Source organism: Wyeomyia smithii, chromosome 3 (assembly GCF_029784165.1).
Source record: "Wyeomyia smithii strain HCP4-BCI-WySm-NY-G18 chromosome 3, ASM2978416v1, whole genome shotgun sequence".
Classification (NCBI taxonomy): domain Eukaryota; kingdom Metazoa; phylum Arthropoda; class Insecta; order Diptera; family Culicidae; genus Wyeomyia; species Wyeomyia smithii.
In genome coordinates this window covers 200,334,028-200,361,660 of record NC_073696.1, presented here as the reverse complement: position 1 = coordinate 200,361,660, position 27,633 = coordinate 200,334,028, and the positions used below count along the sequence as shown (strand labels likewise).

Here is a 27,633-nt window from a genome sequence, read left to right as displayed (position 1 = left end):
AGTTATTTGAAATGATCGTTTTTTTGCGGCGATGGAGCTAGGTTCCAGTCTGTTAGTCTGAGCTAATAGGAAACCAGATATTTTTTCCAATTTTAACTTTTTTATTCTTTATTTCTCCAAGTTCAAACAACTATCAATGTTTAACTAACGTTGTGTAGATATTGTCGGAAAATATTCAGATTTTTTGAAGAACTCCCAGATATTCGTTTATGTTTCACTGTGGCCGTCTAGCCGAAGATTTCGTCCGGGCGATAAATATCGTGATTAACGGAAACGTGATGTATACCTTCCACAGAACTGCGTCGGCCAATGTGCGTTTGCTTCCTCGAAGGTACTCGGGATTGTTAATAGACAAATAGCTGGATGCTATGCGTTGCAGATGCTTTTTCGTGCGCGTCGTATGCAAAGGATCGCGGTGTTTGGCAAGAAATATACTTATCGTACGTTCCCGTAATAAGCGAACTTCGCACGCAATATTGTTCGACTTCGGTCTGACCGTTTAGCCGAAGATCGCCTCTGTTGATTCTATAATAGCGTAAATTCACGTCTGCCGGAATGTGTTTGCTTTTCTGAGGATACTCGGGAATACTAATACACAAATACCTAAACTCTGTCTCTAGTGAACCCCCGCGCACCGCTCGCATTGGCCCGCGGAGTCTGATAAGAAAGATATTTATCGTTCGTCTTTGTAATGAGTTACCTTCGCGCGCAACACTGTCCGACTCGGTCACTTACCACGGTGATATAACCCTTCCTTTCCGTAGCAGTCGTGGATATGGCGAGGTAATGTCGGTCTCCGGCAACTACGACTGTTACATCGCTTTCCTTACAGCATTCTTCTAATGATCGTAAAGACGATGCCGGCGCTGTTTTGACACGGTTCGATTTTGGCACATCTGTCAAAAATGAACGGTTTCTTTAAATCATATCTTTTGGTTTTCTCATTTTTCCTATAACCAATTTTAGCTCAACAAACGCTAAACGAAAGGTATTATGGTCCTTAATGTTACCATTAGGATGCATCCGGATATATGGACTCACGCTGTGCGCGCGTGAATTTCAACCAGTTTATATTCGAATTTCGACGAAATTTCCCCTACACACACTGGCAAATGTATATAAGTTTGTTAAGTTGTTTTTAATTTTGGGTTGCATTTTGCTACTTTTTGCCGGTAATGTTCAGCAGCTTCTCTCGATTCCTGATCACGAATAGATAGTATATTGAAAACCGAGTTTAAAACATTCAATAAGTGTCAACTGAATATTTGTCCAGCTGCTCAAAATGTACCATTACGGACAAGGCCGTGATCCGTTCTCTTTTCACCTGATTGCTGGTGCCGTTTTTGATCATTAAAAAGTATTGAGCCACCGAACTTGTACAATGAGAATGGTTGGTCACACAGCGAACGAAAACATGTATCAAACCCTCGACAGTCGTATACAAAAAAGCATCTAACGCACCACTTGTACTAATTTGCTTTGGAGCACGCGGAACTGACCGCGTCAGAATTTTTTTTTTTTTTAAGGGGGGGATTTGTTAGTAGCTTAAGTATTTATGATAAATATTAGTAAATAATGAGTATGTGTGTCCAATCACAAATGGTGACTTCTCAACACTGTCCTTACAAAGGTTCATTATTTGGCAACAATTCCATTTTTGTTTTTTGCTTGACATTTTTTTTTTTTCATTTACCAACAACTACTGTCGTTGTATTAGGAAGACTGCTAACTCTATTTACTCTAAAACCAAATCCAATAATACTTACGTTATCATAATAAATGGTTTTGTCTTATTTAAGAAGATATGTCTAACAAGTTCCAGCAAAAAACCGTAACAATCAACAATTCCATTTTTGTTTTTGCTTGACAATTTTTTTTCATTTACCTACAACTACTGTCGTTGTATTAGGAAGACTGCTAATATACATACGTTTATTATGGTAAAGCTTAGAGTAATAATATATCATCTAACAATTTTGAAATGTAAAAAGAGATTCTAATGAATCTTAGCAGCTGAACCAAAAATTCACAAGCATTCGCAGGCTCTTACTCTTCTATAAATGTGTATATGTGGAATTTACTCTTTCGATACTATCCGGTCACGATTATTTAGTGAATATCGAAGATAAAATTGTATAAATATCCGTTGCAAAATTTACAATTCTCGTTGAATAGTTTATGGTTATCATATTTATGAGATAAACTGCAGCATTGCAGTTTTTCCTCGATTGCACACGAATAGAAATGTACGAACAAAAGTGTACCACTGCAATATGAATAGTACCGCTGCAGTATGAATAGAAGTGTACCGCTGAAATGTACGAATAGAAGAGTACCGCTGCAATCATAGACAACGAGAGACCTGCGGTTCTTTACTACATTGGTACTGGTACTGCTTTTACCGGCATGTTTTCTTTCAAGACATCAGTTTTTATTAGGTTTTCAAAGCAGGTTTAGGAATTGTTCAAGAATGGGGATTGTTTCAAACTTTTCGGAAAACTTTTACCTTCGAGACATCATATTAGTCTAAGCTCATGGAAGCAAAAATAAATTGACCTATTGGGACGGGAGACTCTGTCAATTTTTATATCGATATCGATACAGAGAATAACACGGGGAACGGATGGTGTCCATTCACGTCGTCTGTGCTAGGAATGCTCGCATGTAATTGGTTCATTGTTCGCGTAAGTTTCCCTGTAACTTTTTATCAATTTTCACCGTTGAGCAGTGAAATAATAATGATAACTAGCGTGTTATAAAATTGTTACACATTTTATCTATCCAACAACATATTGGTTATTGTTATCCATCATGTGGTTATGCTGTTATTAACGTTTGAAATCTGACGCAACATTTGCCAGTTTCATCTCCAATTTTACAGAATGCATCCCAGTATAGTAAACAAAGACGTAGTCCCACGTCAAAATGTTTTCGGCAGCAATATTAGCTGGAGTAATAGGTGTACAATTATTTTCTAGCGTGTTTTGCTTACCCATATTAACGGTCATTTTCGAAGTACCAACAATAGGCGGTATGATGTCGAACTACCTGTAAGACCGCGTCAGAATTGATTTTATACTTTGAACGGCGGTGTAATTTAATACGTTTATGTACTTTCAAATCATAGGAGGAACGAGTATAGTTTCACAAGCTTTCTGTCTCTCTTTCGTCACTTCGTCAGTAAGAATTAAACCTAATGATGTCCAACATGCAAATGGGTGGACCAAAATGAACTGTGAAAGTGACTCATTACGAATAAATTTAGAAGCTATGTTTCTAATAATGTTTCTAATAAAATGGAGAGTAGGAAAATATGATTATAACTAAATTGATGAAATTTGACCACCTAATGAAGAAAAATGTTAATAGAAAACATAACAACTGACATAGGCTGACAAGAATTGGTAATTTACCCTACTTCATTATTTTAATATTTCATGGAGCCAACGAGCCTCTGGCTCGTTTAAAGTCATCAACGTACGAGTGATTATTTGTACAAAAAAATGAATAAAGAAATAATCAATTGTTTAGCTCAGATCCAGATGTGATACAATTACGCTAGAAAATTCTTGTGACTCTGTGACATGTCATATAAATAACATGAGTGGTTGGTGTGAGTAAACACTTTTATATGTAAAAAAAAGTAAACATACCCATCATCCTATGTTGAATGCTTAACCCTCTAGTGCCCTAACTAATTTTCAGACGGACTTCGTTAAAATCACTTTGAAACTTTATAAACATTTTTAAGTATTGATTGAAGCTTTTTAGAGGTTTAACTGAAGATCGTCTAAAGGCGACACTGGGCACTAGATATTTCATTGTCCTTCTTTCCATCTTTCATCGTGTCGATTTACACGAATATATGGTTGAAAAACAGCAAACATACATAGAAAGCAAGAATAAGACCAACTGACATGTCACAGTAATCGCGCGTTCCGCGTTCTTACTATTCACAACTCGTACAGAAATTTTTCTTGGAGATTGTTTGTTCGCGTTGGTGGAAAAGGTATACAGTAAAGTCTTTTTTTACACGGTTTTTTTTACACGGTTTCATTTTACACGATTCTTTTTTACGACGATTTTCCAAAAACACGATTTTTTTTACGTCGTTTTCCAAGTAGCAGTAACAAGTAGCAGTCGTAAGTAGCAGTAACGGTAACAAACTATAATAGGCTGTTTTTTACAAAGTTTCATTTTTACACGTTTTTTGTTTTACAAGATTGTTTTTACGACGTTTTTACAAATAACACGGTTTTTTTTACGATGTTTTTCCAAATAACGCGGTTTTTTTACACGATTTTTTTTGCACGGTACGTAGAATCGTGTAAAAAAGAACTTTATAAGTTATTTACAGTGATGATGACTGTATGCCGCAGTTGAAATACGTATTTGTACGGACTAAATTCAATATTTACTTCTCAAATTTCTAGTGGAGTCTAACGGAAACTTATAAATCTTTTTTTCTGATTTCTTATACCCGATTTCTTATGCCGTTCCGATTTTATCACGGTCAAAAAACACTTTCCGGTGAATCTGGCGAGGCTGTGGACTCGAGAAAATGATGGAGGCTAGTATTTTTTGTTGAATAGAGTTGAAATCTATCAAAATATACTGAATTTTATCATTTCACCATTATTTCCATGCAAGTGTATGGTATAATACTGAATATTATTCCTGCGTGCTGGTAACATTTTATTTCATTTTATTTTGGTTCTATATTAAGTACAATCCGGTTTTGGTTGAACTCAATTTTAAGGTTATTGAAATTTCGTTTATCTACATTCACATTTAAAGAACATGTCGATTGCACCACTTTGGCTTTTCGCACATTCACAATGCCTTGCAATTTACACAAATTTGCATGCAAGTCTTATCTTATTTTTGTATGAATCTTGGTTATGCTTTGTATAATCAACCTAACTGATTTAAAAGCTCTATACGCGTAGAGAATTGGAAAAGTTTTATTTCAGGGAGACGATCTGAATTATTTCGATAATCTTTTAATATTGTTAAACATTTCATCAGTTGCGAGTTGTGATTATAATAATTTTCATTTAGGACTAGTTGAACGTTCCCGGCGATGCTCGGGATCAAAGGTTTTAAATTTAAGAATCATTTAAGAATCATTTTTATAATTCATTACTGCTTTAGCACAACTCACTTAAAAAATATTTCACATCTTATACGTTCATCATCACTTTAAATACTTAAATATTTTGAGAACAGAACACACATAAACTGGAAGTCGCCATCGGATTTCCAAACGACGTATGGAGTTCCACTTTCGGAATTATTGAAACGGTTGGCTAAATACCACTTAAGGTTATTTTTCTGAGGCCGGAAGCCGCCGTTTTGGAAAATGTTGTGTGGAGATCCCAGTTTCGAATATACCTATACTGGGTGATATTCGGGCTATTTGACAATCGTTTACAGTAAAACCTCTTTTTAGGAAATTAAACTATGTAAGAAGAATTGAGCATGACCATTTATGCTTAATTCTCCTCTATAATGAAATCTAAAGAGATGCTTGTGATTTTTTTCAAAACGAAAATGTTTGTTGGTGTCCAAGGAACACGTCTGAGAAGAAGTGAAGGTTTTCTGATAACTAACAATTGTGCTGTAATCCACAAAACTATGTAGAAAATAAAAAATGACTTTCAATGCTTAAAAAGTCAAAGTTTTGCATGTATTATATGTTTTTCAAAATCAAAGAAAGTATTTTAAGGTGTTTCTTTGTATGCAGAAAATCATCTTCAACAATGCTTCAAACATACGTAGTTTTTTCAGTAATATGTCAACTTTCAGCAAAAAGATTCGTGTTATTTTTTCTCAAATGTCTTTCCTGAACATTAACTAACATTTTATTGGAAAACAATCACATATCATAGCTTTGATTTTGATTTGCAGACAAATTGAGCCTAAATATTTATATTATTAAATAGTTTCATGAATAATATCTAAATTTCCAGTAATCAGATACCTATCATTTCTTCTCAAATGTCATTCCTGAACACGAACGAACATTTCATTGAAAAAAAAATCACATGTCATCGCTTTGAATTATGATTTAGTGACAAATCAAGCCTAAAAATCTTGGTTTTGCATTTTTCACGTAGTTTTATTAAAAATTTTTAAATTTCAAATGATCAGGTACTTATCATTTTCCCTTAATTTCATTTAAAAAAAAAACACAGATCATAGATTCGAATTTTGATTTAGAGGCAAACTTAGTATGAAAAGTCATGATTTCGCATGTTTCACGTGGTTTTGTGAATATTATCTCGAGTTTTTGTGATCAAATACCTGTTATTTTTACTCGAATGTCTTTCTTGAACATCAACGAACTTTTTAATGAAAAGAAAAATCACATGTCATCACTTCGAGTTTTGATTTGGAGACGAATTGAGTATAAAAAGTCATAATTTTGCATGTCTTACGTAGTTTTGTGAATAATATTTCAAGTTTTAGTAATTAGCTATTAATTATTCTTCCTTAAATGTTTTTCCTGAACGTAACAAACTTTTTAATGAAAAAGAATCACATGTCATCGCTTTGAATTTTGATTTAGAGGTAAATTCAGTATAAAAAGTCACATTTTTCCATGTTTTACGTAGTTTTGTGAATAATATCTCAAGTTTTAGTAATCAGATACTAATTATTTTTCCTCAAATGTCTTTCCTTAACGTAACAAACATTTTAATGAAAAAAGAATCTCATATCATCGCTTTGAATTTTGGATTTAGAGGTTAATTAAGTATAAAACAGTCACAATTTTCCATGTTTTACGTAGTTTCGTGAATAATATCTCAAGTTTCAGTAATCAGATACTAATTTTTTTTCCTCGAATGTTTTTCCTGAACGTAACAAACATTTTAATGAAAAAAGAATCACATGTCATCGCTTTGAATTTTGATTTAGAGGCAAATTCAGCTTGAAAAGTCATAATTTTGCATGTTTTTCGTAGTTTTGTGAATAATATCTCAAATTGTAGTAATCAGATACTAGTTATTTTTCTCCAAATGTTTTTCCTGAACATCAGCGAACATTTTCCGGTTAAAAACCCTCTATGTCATCGCTTATTTTTCTGATTTAGAACGATTTTAAATGATACTGATTACTGTATACCACAGAGACGGAGGTAATAATATCAATAGGATCAAGCGTTACGGAATTCCATTTTTATATAGTAGATCGTGAACAATAGCCGAAACACTTGAGTGTTTATATTGTATAAAAGATATTTTCCGCTCTAATCAATCGCGGAATTAAATGCCTTTTATCAGTTCACCGCTATATTGCCAAACAAGAGAATCCTCTCTATCGTTCAACATTTCCCAAAGATAAATAAGACACAACGAAACGATAGAAGTTTGGAGAAATTCAATCAAACACCCCTCCAAACAGTAATTAACTTTACCTAACTCACACCAAAAGCGATATAATAACAGCACAAGCCCCTCATGAAATGTGCTGGATATTTGTCAGTTAGGGCAGTAATGTCAATCGTTTAGATCTACCTGTTGCTGGTGCACAAACATCGGCGGTCGTTCGTGTCCTCGTGCCGCCGCTACCATCAGCGCTGCATCTCTATCACGAATAAAGTCCCGCTCGATAATACGCTCCCGGGCGAGAATCCTTTCGCGTTCTTTCAAACGCTTCTCCAGCTTCTCCGTCGACAAATCACTCAAATTTGGCAGGCTTCCCATGCTGGTGTTTCCTTTCAGCGTAAACTTCTCGAATCAAGTGCCCCGATTCCGATGGTGTGAGTGCGCTCGTTCGGAACGTATTTGACTTTTCTTGCGAATGTTGTTGCCTTGCTACCTATTTTCTTGCGGCAGATTTCGTTTCAGCTGTGTTAGGAAAATTTATCATCTGACCTACGCAGGACGAAATATGTAGCATCTGCAATTGAGCTGAAAGTTGAACAGAGAGATGGAATGATATTAGCCAGCAATATTGGTAAATAATTATAATTGCGATTGTACGCCTCGATACGCTTGTCTGGGAGAAATAGAGTTAATTAAGATCTTTCGTAATTATAACTAATTCTAGGAAACGAAGCTCAAATACGCTCAGCTTCTCTCTAGAGTACTGGGGGGGGTTAAACGTGCGTAGCTGGTATTTTTTGTAACGTGACTGCATTGAAAATAATTCATTACACCATTCGTAGTCTACTTCAAATATGTGTATTTATGCACAGACCCTTTATATTTTTCATTTTTTTTACTAATTGAGTCCTAAAGGTATACCGGTTTTTATATATCATTTGAATAAGCCGCGTTTTCTGAGCAAAACGTGATTTTTAAAAAACGTCTATCGTTTTCCTTCGATTTTTAAATGAAGAATGAAAAAAACTGCTCGAAAGGTCTAAGATGACATTTCGCCCATGTACGGTATATGAGAGAACTGTCATTAAAGGCATTTCGAGCAGATTTTTATCCTTCATTTAAAAATCAAAGGAATATGATGAACATTTTTTAAAAATCACGTTTTGCTCAGAAAATTGCACTCTTCCAGCTGATATATAAAAATCAGAAAACCGTTTAAAACTTTAGGACCCCATTGTCGATACTTAAAAGTGAGATTCTGAGACTATATGTTTTACCCCCAGGCAAACTGTGTTCGTTTAAGACCACCAAATTTTTGATTTTCAATTTCGACTTGTTCATCGCTCCCTGCACTCTGGTAGGAGAGGAGGTCTACGTGAAACAAGAAAAAAATTACAAACTTAGTGTTTCTGTTCAAAAGTGTAGCCGATGAGTTACGCACCAACTCGTCCGTGGCATAGAACAAATTGTGCAAATTCTATTTGATGATATTGAAAAAATTAAGCATGCATGCAGAAGTAGGAGGGTGGTATCCACGACACGACCGCATGACGTTGGACTCCGGTATTTTTATACAGTGCTTTTTCGATTTTTTCACGGTCAAAAAAAAATTTGGCAAAACCGTGAATTTAGCGAAATGATAAAAATTACATTTTTTGTGTTGGATTAAATTAAAATTTACGACATTTTGAGTAAAATGATGCACTTTCATGGTTGAATGGAATATAAGTTCAAGATACAAATAAAAAAACAAGAAAAGGTTAGTTAATGATATTTTGCTCCAATGAATTTTCGCGGACTTTCTCACGGCTATTATACATACAATATCAATATGATTTGTACTGCTCATTTTTTAGCATAACTAGCAAGTCTAATGCTGGTTGATGTGAAATTGTGGAACTGCTAGATTTTATAATTTTTAAATCCATGCTCTATAAGGACCAAACTGTAGGGCTATTTGAGTTGTTAACAGATCTTCTTAATATGTAATTTTTGCTTTAAACTCAATGAAATACGTACTTCACGGTTCATTTTTTAAAATTATGACACAATTTATTTGTAACAGATATGACACATAGTTGCCACAGAAAATAAATAAAATAAATTGAGTTCATAAAACTATACACATGCAAGGACACAATGTTTTAAATACATTTTCTGCAACTGGAAGTACATTATTCTTGATTTATAGTTTTTTTTTAAAAAGCGTGATAAAAACGAGAAAAAAAACGTGAGAAAATCGACCGTGAATTTGGCGAGTAGTGATAAAAAAGACTGTTGATAAAAATGAAGAAGCACTGTATTTCATTGAAACAAATAGTAGACGGAATTGTAACTCTAGTATTTTCTGCAATTTTATCTAACAGTGCATTTCTAAATGCGGAGACGTTGAAACGTTATATATAATAATATTTACTAAAAGAATGGATTTTTTAAATAAGCGCTGTCACTTTAGAAAAAAATTTCTTCGTAGCTGCACAACCAAGACAATCATTTAATTTAGCGAATTGGGTAAAACTTTCCTATCTCAGCAAAAAGCAAACTCAACGAGACTATCTGAAATTGGAGATCAGAACGATTCAAGCGGAAATTCTTAGATTGGAAATTGTTTGACATTAAACCGATCAACCTCATGCTAGGTTGGCTCCAGCCCAGCATGTAACTTTATGTATGTTAAGAAATTACATTTATTTCATAACTTAAAAAAGCAAGAACTCAATTGCACGCTTTTTGCATAGTTTTTATCAAGGTTTTGGCGGGTGACAGGTAAATATATTACTTCTTTAATTATGATTTAGAGCATTTTTAAATGTTTTGTTATTTTTCACGATAGAGAAAAGTTTGTTTTTTTTTTCTCTGAGTGCAAGAAACTAAAACAAACCCGCGCACCGAAAAAAAACGAAAATTAAATATATGCTAATTGAGAAAACTTTACCGATAGTTTACGATACTTAAAAGAACTTGTTTTGATCTAAATGAAATTTCTAGCAAATAAGTGTTGATCATTCATCGGCAGTATGTTTTCCTTGATGAAGATTTATAATCGCTGCTGTACAGTGGAATTATTCAACCGTGTTCGTTTAGGCGTTTTAATATTTTTAATGAAGTGTTAATGAATAAACGAGAAAATACTAAATCTTCGATTAACACTGCCTGTTACGATTCTCCTTGGTTCAGTCTAGCCTTGACGAATAGACTTGAATTATTGAGAACTGGAGCAGAGGGTCCAAAGCCCCTGTAAAAGAGGATAGTTGCAACAGCTTAAGAGCTGGGGGAGGGGGGGGGGGTTAACAAATACCCAGCCTCTAACGGAGCCTGTGGAGCACAGTAATTAGTCCTTACTGCATCACGCGGGTCACTGATGCAGCGGACTCTTCTTTACCCAGCGGCTCGTGGGAATTTTATGGATAACATAAATTCCAGTGGTGGGCATTATTTCGCTAATTCGCTAATTCGCTAATTAGCGACGCTAAAATTCAATTAGCGATTTAGCGATTTCGCTAATTTTTGAGCTGGTTAGCGAAACTGTTAGCGTCGCTAAAATTTTGGCCTTCGAAACGCTAATCGCTAATTCGCTAAATTTTGCAGAGAAGCGACAATAGAAATATTTAGAAAAACTGTGAATTGCTGCTGATGGCGTACGTAAACTGCTTCGAAAGATGAATATACTTTACTGCGAAAGTTACTTTGGTCAGTTTTTTTACCCTAGAATGGAGTTCCAGTTATCGTACAAGCCACAGGAGAATTTTGAAGAACAAGCACAAGGTCTAGATTAAATTTTCGGCACACCAAGAACTTTGGTAAATTGCAATGCGCTTGAAATTATGACAACCTTTTTTCTACTTTTTCGATTCAGATTGAATGATTGAATTTTTATGAAAACATTCCTAAGAGTATCTATTTTCAATGCAAGCTAAATAACTTTTGTTATTCTTGTTTTAACAAAATCAAATATGAATACCGTTTCGTGAACCTCTTACTGTAAATAGCTTTAAAAAGTAATTGTTTTCGTTTGTTTAACCAAAACAGATCAAAGTGGTCCAAATCTTACAAAACACGAGTAATAAATATAGCGATATGACTATTTACATATTAAAAAGTTAGCGATTAGCGATTAGCGAAAGTTCCGCTAATGTAGGTTTAGCGTTTAGCGATTATCGAGCTAAATTTTCTGGTTAGCGACTTAGCGATTAGCGTCGCTAAATTTTCGGTTAGCGGTGCCCACCACTGAAATTCACAAATTCGACCACCGGCAGCCTTTCTTTGCCGGTACCCATGCACTTATCGGAGCGCAGTCCCAAAAAAACAAACGCACCGGGCAGAACGGAGGAGATGGAGCATGAGGACGACTTTAACCTCGACAGCGAATCGCTGGACGGAGGACTCTCTGCTTCATCCTTAATCCTACGTTCTCCACAAGGGAATGACGAAAGTCAAATGGACTTACTTCCCGGTCCAGAGACAAGACCCGATGACGTAGGGAAACCCGTATCATCGGCACCCCTTGTTAAGCGACTTTCTAACGCGCAAAGGCGGCGACTGAGCAAAAATCTTCGCTTCGGTCTCTCGTACGAAGAAATCAGGAAGCTGGCCCTCCTTCCGACAGAGCAGCTTGCTCTAACAAACCAAGTCGCCGTCAAGCGTCAGCGGTCGGACGACTTGGTGTTCCCAAATACCAGTACTAAGTGTCCACAGCCAAAAAAGCTGCGGAACGGCACTGGTTTGGGGTCATCGGGTCCGAAGCCGTTCCCGACGGCCACATTTAGGGACATAGCGGGAGCTATAAGCCTTGCGGTTACTTCTGCTACCCACCCCTGCTCCCTACTCTCAACGAACCAGCTTCAGACTGTCCGGACCTCCATCCTCGATCATATTGCTGACCAGGAAAATCCAACCACCAAGCCCAAGTTTAACGGTTGCCATCTAAAATATGGCTTCCTGCAACTTGCCTGTGCCGACACCGACACAGTGCAGTGGTTGGAAAGGGAGGTACCTTCCCTCGTACCGTGGGAGGGAGCACAGCTTCGTGTATACCACATGAAGGATCTGCCGAAGGCCAGACGCTATGTCGGTTACTTCACGGATAGTGCGAACTCTCCGGACGAGAAGATCCTTCGTTCACTCCAGAATCAGAACGACCATCTCTATACTAAAATGTGGCGAGTCTGTAACCGCAACTTGGTAAAGACCTTGGTCGAGCTAGTTCTGGATATAGACGAAGAATCGGCCAAACTCACTACGGTTTCGGCAAAGCACGCATCCGAAAGGTAAGCGGAAGGCCGAACGTCACAAGCAGGAAAGACTCCGTCGCAATGTCAGGGAAGGTACGTGCGGCTAACTCCTCCGGGAGTACCCTGCCACCACCCAGGCAAAGTGATCCTGCGAATGGGCTAAAGGTTCGCGTGGGAAGCTCCTCCGGGAGTATCCCACAACCACCCAAACGCAACCCTGCGGCCGGAAAGGTACGCGCAGGATGCTTCCCGGGAGTGCACTGTCACCACCTTAACAACGCAACCCCGCGGCTGCTCGAACGGTTCCGCTGAAGACTCGCAAGAGTGTGAAGCATCAACCACCGAACGGTCGCACCCCGGAGTCAAAGAGACTAGAGTGCTTCAAAACGCATGGTCACAATATAGGGCAAAGAGGTAAATTGACGAACAAAACGCATTTTTCTTTAAAAAATTGTCAATTTTCAGGGTCATCCTACTCTTTTCAACATCGCTAGAAAAAAATATATGAATATGACATTTTGTAGAGCAACTCAAGAGCTTTAATGTTTAAACCAAGTGTGCCAAATGCAACTCACTCAGTTTTTCTGTTTTGGGTGCCCGGATATTGCGGAGTCGAGGGTAATGAACAAGTGACTACCTAGTAAGACAGGATTCAGCTCAGCGGTTTATTGACCCCGAGCCGTTTCTGGGTACGTCTAATTCCGCTATCAAAAGCGAACTACTAACTTGGGAAAGGCTAGAAATAGCATCCCAATGGCAACAGGTACAGGGTTGTAGACAAGCTAAAAAGGTAATCTATCCGAACCCCGGAACCGCCAGAAAGTTACTTAGTCTAAATCGTAATGAACTACGGATAATCACGGGACTCCTTACCGGACACTGTCCCGCTTTTTATCATTTAAAAAAAACGGTGTATACTATAGTGTACTATAGTGTTGAACGACACCTGCAAATCTGAACCAGAGAGTTCAGAGCATTTGCTTTGCTCTTGCAGAGCTCTTGCTTCCTCTAGGTATAACTTCTTACGAAGCTACCTTTTAACTCCATACCAATTATGCAGCTCTAATCCCAAGCAGGTCATTAGTTTCATCAACTATGTTGTACCTAATTGGGGTACAGGTTCACAACAAAACAGTTCTACTCCATCAATGAGTACGAGCAATCCGTAACCTGTGCACAGCAATCGGGGCCAGCCACAAAAGACAATCAGCAAAACTGTCCCAGTGGCATTTTAGTAACCAGCGCCCTTCAGGCATACAGGAAAAAATAAACACCCACTATATAGCTACCCACACACGTGCTATAGCAATTCATACATACGAACGAATAAGAAATATAATTTGATGGCGTGCGCTTTTTAAAGCGAATAATATTTGCCACCAACCGACATCTGCTGCTCCAGAAAGAACCTTCCGCTTTGCCCGTGAATAAACAAATAAGAAATTCAATTCGATGGCATGCGCTTTTAAAAGTGACCAATGTTCGCCACCACCAGCTTGCTGCTGCTTCAGAAAGAACCGTCTGCTTTGCCGGCCAACGCACGAAAGAGAAATTCAATTTGATGGCGTGCATATGATACCGGTACAGTTTTGGAATGAAAATGATGGGGTGAAATGTTCGAATGGTACCTTTTATATCAAGGATTCGTCAGTTATTTCGAAAGAGGGAAGAGTTTTGAAGAATATGAAATGGCAAGGAAAGTAAAACAACATCAACAACAAATTGTTTACAAAGTCATATCGGTTGTATCCGTTAGCGTCGGCTGTACTTGGAAAGATAGGTAGTGATTGGTTGCTCGGTATGATATGAACAATCGACCAAATTTTCAATAGTGTATCCCAAACAATAAATTATTTCTGTAATATAAATTTGACCATGAAAAAAATTCTGATCGGTTGATGCCAAAACCTCGATATTTTGAAAAGAAGTGACTGATATAGACGAAATGACTGATATAGTCGAGATAGACGTTATAACTATAGTCCAACGTCAATATAAAACAAAATAGTTTTCGAAAACACGAATAGTTCAAAAAAGGACACTTCAGATCTCTTTAAATACAAGTTTTTGAGATAGAGAATTCAGTTGCCTAAAACTCTTCTGAATATTGCAAAATAAATACTGGATTTTCTAACAAGCATTATATTATCTCCTACAACATTAAGCACATTTGCTTCTTAACGACAATACGCCTCCATGAAGGATGCTTTCATATCAAAGCTCTTCAATTAGTCCATGGAATGCAATGCATCTAACCTACACTAAAATGGTTTTTTTCACGAGGCTTTGCACTCTACTTTATACTTACCTTTTTCTGCTAAAGTTTAACTATTATTACCATGGAACGGGGTGGAATTGATCAATTTTTATAACAATTCCCAATTAACTAGCTTCATGTACATTTTTCCCGAAATAGTATATTTTTTTAAAACAAGTACTGGTATGTGCTCCAGTAAACCTCTATGGCTATTGGTGAAATTTCTATCGTCTATTTCATGAAATAAATTCGATAATTCTATAAGGTACTATGAGGTAAATTGGGGTGAAATTGATCACCATTGAAATCCATACATTCTTTTGATAATGTGCTTCTTTTTCGATATGCTAAAGATAAATGATGATTTCTGTACTGAATATATCATTTACAGCTAGTTTGGAAACAAAAATAACGATATTTTAGGTTAAAATTTGTTTATTTTGGTTCACGAGCTGCTTGTTGCTAAATTTGCTCTTATTTGATCGTCGTTAGACCGATTTCAATTCGGTTTGTTGCAAAAGCTCAAAAACTAGCTTTGAAATTAGAATCTCTGTGCTTTCTTGCGAATTCATCATTATTTCTTTAATGGTATGGAATGATCATTGTTAAAAATTACATTTTTTGAGCTTTTATCAAACTTTACTCACTTCTTCAAATTTCACGTAATTAACCCTCAACTAAGATTACTTTAAGTGAATTCAATACTTTTTTTGTTATGTGGAAACTTGTTTGATCAACTTTGATTGAGTTTTGACTGAGTTAGAAGAATTTTTCGAAAATATGAAAAATTGGACCGGGCACGCAAGGGTTAACTATGACAGGTATGTGAATCATGCAAAAGTTGCGTTTAAGGACACGTTAACATTGCCTAGTGTTGTTAGAGCAATATCTTTTGATTAGTATTTTTTATCACGAATTTTCAGGTGATCAATTTCACCCCACTGATCAATTTCACCCCATTCCACGGTACTTAGTTTTGTTTTTAGTTTTATACATATTAACTCATAAAACCTTGTTTTGAATTCTTTGACAATGATTTTGGCAGAATAAGGTAAGTATATCGTAGTGTGCAAATCTCGCAAATTAAAAAAAAAGTTTTTGGTGTTGCTTTGACGAATTACGTTTTATGGAATAATTGAAGAGCTTATCGTACTTTTCATTTTTGTTGTTGATTTAGCTGATACTAGTTTGGAGACGATCTTAGGAAAATTTTGTTCAGTAAAATCTAAAAAGTAGAACCAAAGTTACAGGAATTTAATAAACGTTGCACATTAAGCTTTTCGTTCACAGTTCATCTTTGGAAAGATTTAGTTTCTCACAAAATATTGTTTGATTACCTTCTATTGCCGAAGATTGTGCTTCAAACTGAATAATACTTAAATTGCTGTTCGTAACGAACTAGGCCAGTGCATCTGTTATAATCGGATAAAATACACACGTGCTGAAGATTCCGTCAGTAACAGAATTAAAATCCATCCCGTTTATATGCAGTTTTTTTCTTCTTATATTGATACATCTGTTTTCCAGTTCAATGCAAAGAGGACCTTTTCCATCGATCATCATCCATCACGATGATGCAGAAGTTCGAGACACCAGTAGAATCCATTTTATGAAAACTGATTATGGGTGGTATCCGCGTACGTCTTTAATATCCGCATATATTAGCACGGAAAAGTTACCATCAGCAAAAAACTTCTGGCACAAAGCACAGTGATTGTTTCTTTGCAATTTTCCTTCCACGACATAGTGAGGAATGTAAAGGGAGGATATCGGAGAAAATTGGTTTCGATGTTTGACGGCTCAAATTAAACTTTATTCGATAAAGAAGGCCTTTAGGAAGCGTTTCAAAAAAATAAATTAGTGTTTTTTCAACGTTGAAGCAAAATAAAAAAAAATGGGAATAGAGGAGTTTTTAGAAAATCGGAAAATCACAAAGTTCATTTAATTTAAGCCTGTTTTTTTTTTCGAACACATGACGACCGTAAAAGGTGCAGCGCACATTGCTTATCGTCGCGCTAGGCTTTATTCAATGAGAGCTGAAGCCGTCATTTCGTCAAAAAAAAATCTTGAAAAACGGTAACATTCGATTTTCGATTAGAACCTCCCTTTGAAATAGATGGACTGTCATTGAATATTAGATATTTGAGTTTGGATAGATATCTCTTTTCCTCTATTGACCAGACAGCATGAATGTGGGCTTTTAATATATGGTATAATCGACGAAATATCTGAAACCTTGATAAACTATGTTATTATTTTGTTGATGTTAACCCTCTCTGGGTCAGTTTTTAAAATCAACTTCAAATCCTTATTACTCATCAACCATATGCATAATTGACACAAACTGTATTGCATATAAGAGATCAATCTGTTCTCTAACCACACTGAATTGTCTTATCGTGCAAATTTTCAAATAGGTATAATTGTTTTTTATACCTACTTAAATCAAAGTTTGAATGTCAGGTGATGCCTTGTGGGAATGCGTTACTATGGTTATCGTTCAATAATAGAAATATCACACACATTGTTTATTATGGTCAGATGTTATTCGCATTTTTTTTTTTATTCTCGCTTATTTTCCGTCGGTCTATTTCCGCCACTGTTGTGGCCAATTACCGACGCCCAGGGAGGCGACTCCACACCCAGGTCCCTAACTCACGACCCGTTTGTTAACGGACCGGCGCCAACGGCTTTACTTCCTCATGCGATGGAAGGCGTGATCCCAGAGATTTTTCGCCTCAGAAAATCTCCCGGTGTCGGCTAGGATTGAATCTAGACCAGTTGGGTTGGTTGTGAGTGGATCACGCCACCTCACAACCATCGACACCTATGTCGGCGGTGGGATTCGAACCCAGGCATCGAGCGTGGTTGGCGGAGACGTTACCAACCACACTAGGCCCCCGCTCCATGTTATTCGCATTGTCAGACTGTTTTTTGTAATAATGTATGCCATTACCAAATTATTATCTTGTACTTCCAGGATATTCATATAAAGAATTGAATTAAAATATCCCAGCAAACGTCTGGTCTGGACAATTGCATAGTGCAGAGAATAGGTTTGTTTTGCTAATAAATGTATCTATTTATTTAAACCCTATTATTTCTCGAATCACAATGTCATCATAAAAATAGTTCTGCAACGTTTATTAGAGAACTCCATCCTCGGTGCAAAAAAGTTCTGCATACTTTCGCCATCGACAAAAAGCATCCAACCGGCGAACGATGCATTCGACTGAGTGTGGGAACAATGATATGCACGCAACCATAAGCCACTCCTGTCTATGCGCCACTATGCTCTGACTTCCAGTAGGTAGGTAGTGGAAAACAGTGTGGGTTGCGTTGTGTATGAAGATTTATTGCCACAGTTTCAATTCACCAGAATCACATGGCAGGCAAGCCTTATCAAATTCTGCGCAATTGTCAGTGCGTTTCCGCACGATGCCTTCGCCTAGCAGTTTGCTAGCTGCAAGCTCCGTGTCCTGTGGACTTTGCAGTTAGGTATACAACAGGACACCACTTTGTGTTTCGTGCCAGCAAATGATATAGTTTTTTTTTGCATCACGTCACTCAGCAGGTTTTGTGATTTGACTGTGAGCATCACATGCATATCTCCCCCGGAAGTCGCTGCAGTCATATGCTGGCTGCAATTTAATCGAATTGAATTTCAACTGGATTGCTTTGATATTTAAAATTTCTAAGTATATCCTACGCGGGGTCGTGATGTAGGTAGTACTACACTTTTTAATATTGTTACAGCATCAGCACAGTCATCGAAATACTAATGACATTCTCGGAATAAAAAATCGTCACCCTTCAGTGCAGATTGCAATTAAGGTATACCAATTATCGTTGCTATCACAGGCATTTACGACCATTTTTTCAATCGTTTTGCACATTATTACTCTACAAGCTATCGCAGTACCTCATTTTCTTTCATCAATTGTATATCTTCTTCACAGTGCTGAAAAACGTAGGCGTTCGCACGATCGTGAAGTGATAATAGAGGAATTTCACGTGATTTCACTAGCTAAGGGGTTGGTGATATCGTTTCAGATTTCTGTGAAATGTTGTGTGGTCGGTGGTAACATTCGTAATTCAAGGCAACTTTGCATACTCGAAATCTCATAAGAATCTGGACGTCTTTTTTACAAAAACCAAAGTGCTTTTTCACCTTTTTCTACAAATTTAATAACTAAGAACAGTATCTATAAAAATTTGTTTGATGAATAAAGCAAATTGAATAAAAAAACATTTTGTCATTATGGCACGTAAAATGCCGAATAAGAATGTTATTAATAAAAATAATCATCAACCGGCTTTGGCTGGTTTCTTCTAAGGTTCTAAGCTAGACTGGCCTTGGCTTTTTTCATGTCCTAAAAATATGCTTATTTAAAGCATCCGTATAAATTTTCACTAAAGAACTCAAAAACTTTTAGAAAGTCTCACAACAATTTTATAGGGCGAACAGCCAACAGCTGGGTGAATCGATGTGAAATCCCTCAATTTGTAAGGCGCTGGAATTCGGCGTTCTCTGCCTTTGGAAATAATTTTCACCCAAGCATATCGCTGAATGATTCTCGATGAGCACGTAATGTGCACACTGTCGAAACTCGAACACGGAGACATAGGGTAGGCTTTTAGCCTATCAGCATAATGGAAACAGATTTGCCCCATCTATGCAGTATCGAAGAGTATTTTTAACCCTTGTTAGCGGAAGGCTTTTAACGTAGAAATTATCGAGGGCTAATGGTTACCTACTTTCTTTGCGATGAGTTTGCTCCGGTTAGTTTAATTCATTCCGTGTCTTAGAATACTGCTCTTATTTAAAATTGGAAAGCTAAGGAGATTCCTAAATTCTCACATCGACCTTTTGCGATTCAGATGTAAGTTCTCTGACCCTTCTTTTAGGACTAATTATGAGAATTTATGCTATCAATTCGCCATTTATTATTGCAGCAACACGTGACTACAATTCTACGAAATCACGTAACTGAAATGTTTCGCCTCACTTATAACAATTGCTGGAATAAAATTTGTTGATTCGCCATTACTGACTAAAAGTGTAACGCAGTGTTAGCGATTAAACTCCCCAACCTGCAAAAAACTCCTGTTTGAGTAATTTCTCTGAACGGTTACGGGCATGCCATGGATCAGGGATGCCAGGTCATTTTTTTTTCAAATGTCTTCGTGCTTCTCGCAAAAATATCAAATCATAAAAATGAAAACATCCCCATTGAAATTTTGACAGTTGGCCAAAATCCCGTCGAAGCAAGCCATTCACACGAGTTCAAATATAACACTGGTCAAATCAGGTGCACTCCAAAAGCTCAAACCAGAAAAAATGAAAGATCAACTTTTTTGAGAAACTTAAATGAATTTCCTCGTAAACAAAACGTTGAAGCGACGAACCCGGCGAACAATTACTTAGTGAACTCTTACGTAAGTGGACGCATTTTGGTTATGGCTAGAGGCAACAAAATTCATAAGCATGGTTGAATAGCTATAATCTTTCATTTTTCTCCAGTTTGAGCTTTGGGAGTGCACTTTTTTGTTGACCAGTGTACTCTAAATGAAGATTTGTCTTCACATCTGGCATTACTGCTGGCAATTCCCTTTATTCTATAGCAATGTGTTCAAAAGCGTGTGAACATGTTATTTCTTGCATACTCGAAGAATACTGTGAGTGCGATACATGCACCCTTTAAAAGTTTCTTAGGGGATTTTGCTATAGTAATAATGTAACAATAAATAACGTTTGGTAACCCCCCCTCCCCCCTCCTTAAATAATGCAGCCAGGCCCGAAATTGAAGATGGCAACGAGGGCAAATGCCCCGGGCTCCCCGACTCGAGTGGCCCTCCTCCTAGACCTGGTCCAGACATGACAGACGGGAAGACAGAGCGAAGACATTTTGTTTTGCTCGTCACCTTCCAGCGCAGCATTAAGACATTCCACCATTTGAAATTTTCTTGCCTCAAAATATTTTAAGAAAAGAGGGCTCCACGAAAATATCTGCCCCGGGTCACTTCTGAATGCGGACCTGGATGTAAGGCTAAAGAAGAAGGGGGAGATGCGTAGCCGCAAGGCTACAGAGTCCGCTTTGCTAAGGGGATGGTCGTGGGTTCGAATCTTAGTAGAATCAGGCCATTTGATGTTAAAAAGGACTTTAAGCATGGGTTTATTCTCAGGCTCCCCACCAGTTACCCTTACCTAAACGCTGAAATCTATAATACCTTTGCGTGACTTCCTCTTAACAAAAATAAGTCCCTCTTATCAATAAAACTGGCCAGACGAAACTTCTCCAGGGAATTATAATTGGAGATATTTGGCAGCAGGAACGAGGCTCTGTATAGGAGATTAGCACATTACACACAAGCACTGATAAAAATATAATAATAATAAGCATGCCACTTCTCAATAGCGGTATTGCTAATAACACAGTGCAAAAAAAATTGACTCTGCCCTGGCTTCTATATATATTTTTTTGTGTATTTTCATGCAAAACTGAATTTCCCCGAGTTTGAACATATTTCAACTTAAGGGGCAACAATGGCGCCATTTTGAATTTTTGAGAAACCGGTAATTTTTGTGGTTTTTTGACGTCATTTTGTTTTGAGGCCAAATATCAAAATTCTAAGAGTTTGTCCACATATTAGCATCTTTTTACCCATCTTTTGAAAAAAAAAACAGATCTTAAATCGGACAAAAACTGAGCTCAAAACGGTGATTCTACGAAACCGGGTTTGACATAGTTTCAGTATATTTTTCACATAGCAAAATAATATCGATTATTTTTGAGCATTAATTTTTAATTAATTTTTGAGCATTAGCAGATAAACCTATTTTAGTATTGTAGGGGAATTGGGGCAAAATCGACATTTTGCTGACATTTTACGTTGATCGGACACCTACCATTCGATTTCTGAGACTTTTTTACTTAAAATAAGATATAATTTGACTACCACTTCAAGATATTAGCGAATTACCATTAATACTCAGAAAAAATCGATATTATTTTGCTATGTGAAATATACGAAAATTATGCCAAAACCGGTTTCGTAGAATCACCGTTTTGAGCTCAGTTTTTGTCCGATTTAAGATCTGTTTTTTTTTTTCAAGAGATGGGTAAAAGGATGCTAATATGTGGACAAACTCTTAGAACTTTGATATTTGGCCTCAAAACAAAATGACGTCAAAAAACCACAAAAATTACCGGTTTCTCAAAAATTCAAAATGGCGCCATTGTTGCCCCTTAAGTTGAAATATGTTCAAACTCAGGGAAATTTATTTTCGCATCAAACTTCATCAAAAAATCATACATAGGAGCCAAGGCAAAAAAATTGTTGCACTGTGTAATAGAAGTGCGGGATACAGCGGGATACCCAGGCATATCTCCCATTAGATCAACGATTCTGGTCGCAGTGAGGAAGTCCATACAGGAAAAAAGGCTGAAGAAACTGCCCCTCAATTTTTTTCAAGTTTTGAAAAAAAAATACATTAACCCTCTCGTGCCCAATGCCGCCTTTTGGCGGGCTTCAGTCAAACCTCTAAAAAGGTTCAGTAAATACTTAAAAAGTGTTTATAATGGTTCATAGTGATTTTACCGAAGCCCGTCTAGAAATTAACTTGGGCACTAGAGGGTTAATTATATAACTGTTCAGTTCACCCCCCTTTCTCATATATAACAAAAAATAACGCAGACTTAACCCCCTCTCCACCCTTCATGTGGGAAATGATGAGAGATGTTTAACATTACCGTTGCAAACGTTGCCTTACTTGATAGGCAATAACTTCTTAGTTAGTCATTCAATCTCTTTGCTGCCAAGGAATGAATTTTGTTATATTGATCAAACATTTCAGCGAATCTATGCTTGTTACTGGAAAACTACGAATAACCTACAAAAAAGCATATTTTTATAAAAAAAGGAAATTTTCCGCACCTAATATCTGAAAAAAAAAACGGACGCATTCAAGAAGTTAGTCATCAAGAGCCCAATCATTCAGAATCATGTTTTGAAAGCCCTACTTTTCTCCTTTCCAAAACGGTCGAAATATAAAGAATCGGTTGAATAATGACCGAGGTAAAAATAAAAAAGGACGCTAAGATTCAAAAACGGGGTTCTAGCCTGAACTTCAGATTCAAGGGGTACTTGAAAAACTTCGAGTATGGGCGCAAGTAACACTCGACTAGAGCTATAACCTTTCACATAGGTCACATCAGTAGTTCTTGCATTTTTTTCATTTGTAGCACGGTGAAATAATTTTGCGATAGATGCCAAAAAATCTGTTTTATCTTAAAAATATACAGCTCAGCCAAATATCAACCGATTTCCACAAAATCACTTCTCTCCTAGAAAAATAAGTGGCAAATTTCATAAGTTGAAAAATTACGTGAAAAAGTATAAACAAAAAATTATTGCATATCTTTTCAAAGCTCTATCTTTTCCTTTTCCAAAACTGCTAAAACATTGAAAATCGGTTGAGAAACGACCGAGTTAAGAAATTGTATGCGCTGAGGTCCAAAAATCGGTATTTTGACCATAGCTTCAAATTTCAGGGGTGTTTCTAGTATGAGCGAATGTTACAATCAACAAGGCCTTTAACCAGCCGTGTCAAATAAATGATATGTGAAAAAAAGGCCTCAAACCTACACTAGGTTACTTCAGAAGTTCTTGTACTTTTTTCCATTTGTAGCACAGTGTTATTATACGGGTCGTTTCATACGAAGTGTCCATACCTCTTGAATAGAGGGGGGAGTTATTCGAGAAGATTCACTTTGAAAAAAATCCTTATTTTTGTGTCGATTGAAATAGCGCATTTTTTGTTCGAAAACTGTTTTTTTTTTTCGTGTTTCTTACAATTCAAAGATAAGATGTCCGAAAAATAATGTTTTTCGAAGAAAATAAACCAAGGAATTCAGAAAAAAAATTTGACCAGAAGTGTTGCCGGATAGGTTGTGTTTGTATTTCAAAATTAAATTTACATTCTGTGGCAAAATCAGCCATTTGAATTGCAAATTTGATAGTTTCATCGTGTTCCTTGGAATATTTCACGTATGATACAACTATCACCCCGTGGTAATATAAAGTAATCTCGAGATATACCATTCGAAACCAGTTCTGAATTTCCTATTGTATATCAAATAATCATATTTATTGGAAAAGGTCTGTTAGAAAGTAACCCGAAGAACAACCCAACAAATAATTTTTTAAATTTTCTGCTTATCCAGGAATTCAAACATATATATATATATATATATATATATATATATATATATATATATATATATATATATATATATATATATATATATATATATATATATATATATATATGTGTATATATATATATATATATATATATATATATATATATATATATATATATATATATATATATATATTTATATATATATATATATATATATATATATATATATATATATATATATATATATATATATATATATATATATATATATATATATATATATATATATATATATATATATATATATATATACATTTTTTTTTGTGTTTTTTGCAGTAGTGTTGCCATTTTTTCTCTCAATTATTTCCCAACAATTAAATTAGTTTATTTATTTATTTATTTGCTCTCAATCAACAGACGTATATTATCCAAATGGTGACTAGTTAACTACACTAAACATGAATACAACAATTGTCTAAACATAGCAACAAATTTAGAACGAAGCACTTCAATCGACAGATGAAAATCAAACATTGACGAAACTTTGTTGAACGCTCGTTGAAGGCCAATGATTGCACTATTGGAGCTGTAGTTTGTACGACGAAAAGGTAGGTGCATTGCAGGTACTCTCCGCAGGGTTCTGGATGGAGCATTTATATTGATCTGGCGAAGAATGTCAGGACAATCGATCCGTGCTGTCAGCACGTTAGACACAGTCATAGCACGAGCAGTTTCACGCCGAACTTGCAGGGTGTCAATATGGAGAAGTTGACAACGATCCTCATAAGGAGTGCTCCACATAGGCTGTCTCCATGGCAAGAGGCGAAGTGCGTAGCGGACGAACCGGCGCTGGATGCTTTCGAGGCGTTGAACAGCGTTGTTGTAGTGTGGTGTCCAAACCGTGGAGCAGTATTCGAGTTGTGACCGAACAAGCGAGCAATATAATGCGGTCAGACAACTTATGTCTCTAAAGTCGCGTGTCATTCTAAAAATTAATCCCAACTGTCTGGATGCTTTGGCGATAATAAAAGAAACATGTTGCTTGAAGGTAAGTTTGACATCGAGAAGTACACCAAGATCTTTGACAACATCGACACGTTGAATCGATTGATTGTTAAGGCTGTAATCGAAAAGTATCGGATGCGTTTTTCGAGTGAAGGTTATAACCGAGCATTTGGAGGGGTTCAGCGTCATACGATTAATTGCACACGAATTCCCAAATAAATTCAATTGCTGCTGAAGAGAGGATGCGTCTTAACAATTTTGAAAAATAATTTCAGGTCGTCTGCGAATGAAAGGCGTGGGCCTCGTAGCGAATTATTAACGTCGTTGAACTACAGCAGAAAGATCAGTGGTCCCAAGTGACTACCTTGAGCGACTCCAGATGTTGCAGGGAAGAAATTGGAGAGCTCGTCTCCAATCTTAACGCTGATTGTTCGATCCGATAAATAGGATTCTATCCAGCTCAATAGACTGCCGCTGAAGCCATAGCGTTCCAACTTTGCGACAGTAATCCGATGATTAACTTTATCGAAAGCAGCGGAAAGATCAGTATAAATCGCGTCAGTCTGCGACCGTTCGTTGAAGCTCTCGACCATGTAGCTGGTAAAACAAAGTAAATTTGTAGCGGTAGAGCGTTTTGGTAGAAAACCGTGCTGATCATCTGATATGGCATGCTGACAATGTGAGAAGATAGGTTGTATGATGACCAGCTCAAACAATTTCGATACAGCACAAAGAGCTGATATCCCTCTGTAGTTTTCCACGTTCGACCTGTCGCCCTTTTTGTGCACGGGGAACATATAAGCCTGCTTCCAGCCGCATGGAAAATTACCACTCGCCAGTGATAAGCGAAACAGATGTGACAGGGGCACGAGAAGAGGTAAAATACAGTTTTTTAACAAAGTAGCAGGAATTCCGTCGGGCCCAGGAGAGCTCGAGTGTTTAAGCTTCCGAGCAGCGGTAAGAATTGCATTTTCGTCGAAGTAAATAGATGCGATGCAACTGTTTGTAATAGGAACGTTGTTTCCGGCTGCCGAAATTTGTTCAGCGGTAAGTGATTTACTGGAGAATACTGAAGAAAATTTGTTTGCAAATAAGTTACAAATAGCGGCAGCATTGTCAGCAGTCTCGTTGGCTGACACCATAATCGACGGTAATCCTGTTTCTTCGCGTTGTTCGCTGATGAAGTTCCAAAATTTTTCGGGATCGGATTTTAGTTTGTCTTCCATACGCCGTCGGTGCGCAGAAAAACATCTTCGGCTTAGTGTTTTGTAAGAGTTATTAATCCGGCGATAGTGGTCGCGTAAGGGTAGGGTACGACATTTAGAAAATTTCCTGAATGCAGCGTTTTAGCCCTTTTTAATCGACGCAACTCCGGGGTTTGCCAGGGGAGTTTATTTGCATTCTTGCAGACCATTTTTGGAACAAATTGTTCGATTAGTCCTGAGATCATGGAGGAAAATTTAGATACGGCTATGTCGACGTCGGTTTCATTAGAAATGATACTCCAATCAATGTTATCAAGTGCTCGAATCATCTCACTGTAATTAGCTTTTCGAAAATCGTAGCGGCTTAGACAAGAAACTTGCTGATATACGCTGCTGTTTTTAATTTCTAGAGCGAGAGTGAGGGCCAGATGATGACGTACGATTTTAACTAGAGGTGCCGGGGCGTAGGTTAATATGGGGGCGGTATCGCGGCAACTAACGAAACACAGGTCGAGACATCGTTCGTTTTCGTTAGTATTGTCGTTGATTTGCCGAAGGGTGGCTGTGCAGTAGCCATCAAGCAATGCTAGAGTACAGGAATTAAACGTGGAGTGAGCCGGATCGGGGTAAAGAAAGCCGTCGTGTGATGGGCGCCAGCATAAATTTGGAAAGTTAAAATCACCGAAGATAATAATTTCGTCACACGGTTTTGCTCGACTGGCGATTGATGAGACCGATTGAACACGGGTATCTATAATTTCTTTGTCACGCGTTCTATCAGGTGGAAGAAAAATGACGCAGATAAAAACATTTCTATCGGCCAATTCTATCGACACCCACACTTGCTCAAGATTGCTCCAGGTAGTGTCGTCGATTCGATGGGCCTTAAGATTTCGACGAACTGCGATGAGCACACCTCCTCCAGTCGATTTTCTGCTATTGTGAGGGCCGCGATCGCAGCGAAAACCGTTATATTCATTCCCAAGCACGTAAGAAGATTGGGTGCGGTTGTCCAACCAAGTTTCGGTAAGCGCGATGATGTCGTAGCATCCTCCAGAAAAAGCAAGCATGTAATCGTCAATAGTAGAGTTCATACCGCATACGTTTTGGTAGTATAGGTGAATGGATGAGTCATGTCCGCTGGCAAAAGTTGATTTCGGAACAGCTGACACCCGACAGGTTGATGAAGAAGAAGGAGCGTCAAGTCTAAAATTTATAGCGGAGCGATGGCTATCGTCAGGGACATAAAATGGGAGGTACTTAACTTTGGCGGGAGTCTGATGACTCCCGCTGTCCATTATTAAAACGTTTTGTTGAACTGTACAGTTATTGACGAAATCTGCTAGGTCGCGGCTGGTCAAAGTCGAATTCCCGAGCCAATACTCCGGTGGGCCAG

The 27,633-nt window shown here is 37.2% G+C and overlaps 1 protein-coding gene across 2 annotated transcripts in view; it reads right to left on the bottom strand.

Moving 5' to 3' along the window:
* The window catches only part of LOC129730924 (uncharacterized), a 67,411-nt gene that overhangs the window by 30,052 nt on the left and 9,726 nt on the right, over positions 1–27,633 (bottom strand). For both annotated transcript variants that reach the window (XM_055690569.1, XM_055690568.1), the window contains one exon: positions 7,521–7,916. In XM_055690569.1, coding sequence (XP_055546544.1) covers positions 7,521–7,709 — 189 coding nt within the window. In that variant the 5' untranslated portion in view covers positions 7,710–7,916. The remainder of the gene's footprint in view (positions 1–7,520; positions 7,917–27,633) is intronic.